Source organism: Giraffa tippelskirchi, chromosome 6, assembly GCF_054371585.1.
Source record: "Giraffa tippelskirchi isolate mGirTip1 chromosome 6, T2T-mGirTip1v1.2.pri, whole genome shotgun sequence".
NCBI classification, from domain to species: domain Eukaryota; kingdom Metazoa; phylum Chordata; class Mammalia; order Artiodactyla; family Giraffidae; genus Giraffa; species Giraffa tippelskirchi.
Window position 1 is genome coordinate 115,235,955 of NC_137280.1, and position 1,610 is coordinate 115,237,564.

The 1,610-nt window shown below is 43.8% G+C and overlaps 1 protein-coding gene across 1 annotated transcript; it reads left to right on the forward strand.

Annotated features, from left to right (window-relative positions):
* Positions 1–106: 106 nt before the first annotated feature.
* LOC145510578 (olfactory receptor 2V2-like) lies at positions 107–1,054 on the forward strand. Its single transcript, XM_081502191.1, has one exon. The coding sequence runs from the start codon at positions 107–109 to the stop codon at positions 1,052–1,054; it is 948 nt and encodes a 315-aa protein (XP_081358317.1).
* The last annotated feature ends 556 nt before the right edge of the window (positions 1,055–1,610 follow it).

Genomic DNA, 1,610 nt, shown 5'->3' on the forward strand with positions numbered 1-1,610 from the left:
ATAACAGCTGCCTGACGATGTGGAATATAGAGGTCAATAAATAAACTTCAGTCAATCCAGTATTTTTTGTCTATGTTCTCAGGTGACCAGGAACATCAGCTGAGCCATGGAGATATGGTTGAATCAATCATCCACAGATGACTTTGTCCTCTTAGGCATCTTTTCCCACAGTCCCACTGACCTTGTTCTTTTCTCAGCAGTCATGATGGTCTTCACAGTGGCCCTCTGTGGGAATGTCCTCCTCATTTGCCTCATCTACATGGATTCTCGACTTCATACACCCATGTACTTCTTCCTTAGTCAGCTCTCCCTCATGGACCTGATGTTGGTCTGCACCAATGTGCCTAAGATGGCAGTCAACCTCCTGTCTGGCAGGAAGTCCATCTCCTTTGTGGGTTGTGGCATACAAATGGGTCTTTTTGTCTCTCTTGTGGGATCTGAAGGGCTCTTGCTGGGACTCATGGCTTATGACCGCTATGTGGCCATTAGCCATCCACTTCACTATCCCATCCTCATGAGTCAGAGGGCTTGTCTCCAGATTGTTGGGAGCTCCTGGGCCTTTGGAATAATAGATGGTTTGATCCAGATGGTGGTAGTAATGACATTTCCTTTCTGTGCATTGAGGGAGGTGGACCACTTCTTTTGTGAGATGTTATCCTTATTGAAGCTGGCCTGTGCAGACACATCTATTTTTGAGAACTTTGCTTTTGCTTGCTGCATCATCATGCTGTTTCTTCCCTTCTCCATTATCGTGGCCTCCTATGCTCGCCTCCTGAGAACTGTGCTCCACATGCACTCTGCTCAGGCTGTCAGAAAGGCTCTGGCCACATGTTCCTCCCACCTGACAGCTGTGTTTCTCTTCTATGGGGCAGCCATGTTCATCTACCTGAGACCTAGGAGCTACCGGGCCCCAAGCCATGACAAGGTGGTATCTGTCTTCTACACAGTCCTTACTCCTATGCTCAACCCCCTCATTTATAGCTTGAGAAACCAGGAGGTGATGGGAGCCCTGAAGATGGGGCTGGACCATTGCAGAATTGGCAACCAAACCTGAACTTCAGGCCAGATATTGTGACTCCGTGATGTTGGATAAATAAACTCTATGTGAGGCTCAATTATCTTATTAATAATGAGAATCATGAAACCTGAAGCCTTGGAGAGGTCTTTTTAAATCCCAAGGAAGTATTATCTGACTCTGACGGGAAAAAAAAGGCTTTCCCCTTCCATTCTTTTTGGACTGATCATTTTTTTAAAAATGGAAAGCAGCATTTTGTAAACTCAAGAGCAGTGTGGAAATAAGACATTGAGATTTTGGTCTCTTAAACGGAAGTTATTCATACTATCAGAGAATGCCCTGACCCTAACTTCCTCACTGGTAATCTCCACCATAGAGTCAGAGCCTACTATATGCCAAACACAGTGCTTTGTTCCTTATATGTTTACATAGGTATCACTTGTCTTTTATCTATATATTTAACACAAATATACCCTCACATTACTGTCTTAGATGAAATACTTCTAGATGACAGAAAAAGAAATTAGTAAAATTCTCTAGAGAATGCGCGTGCTTTACCCTAGTGCTAGAATCATTATAACAACTTTCTCAAAGA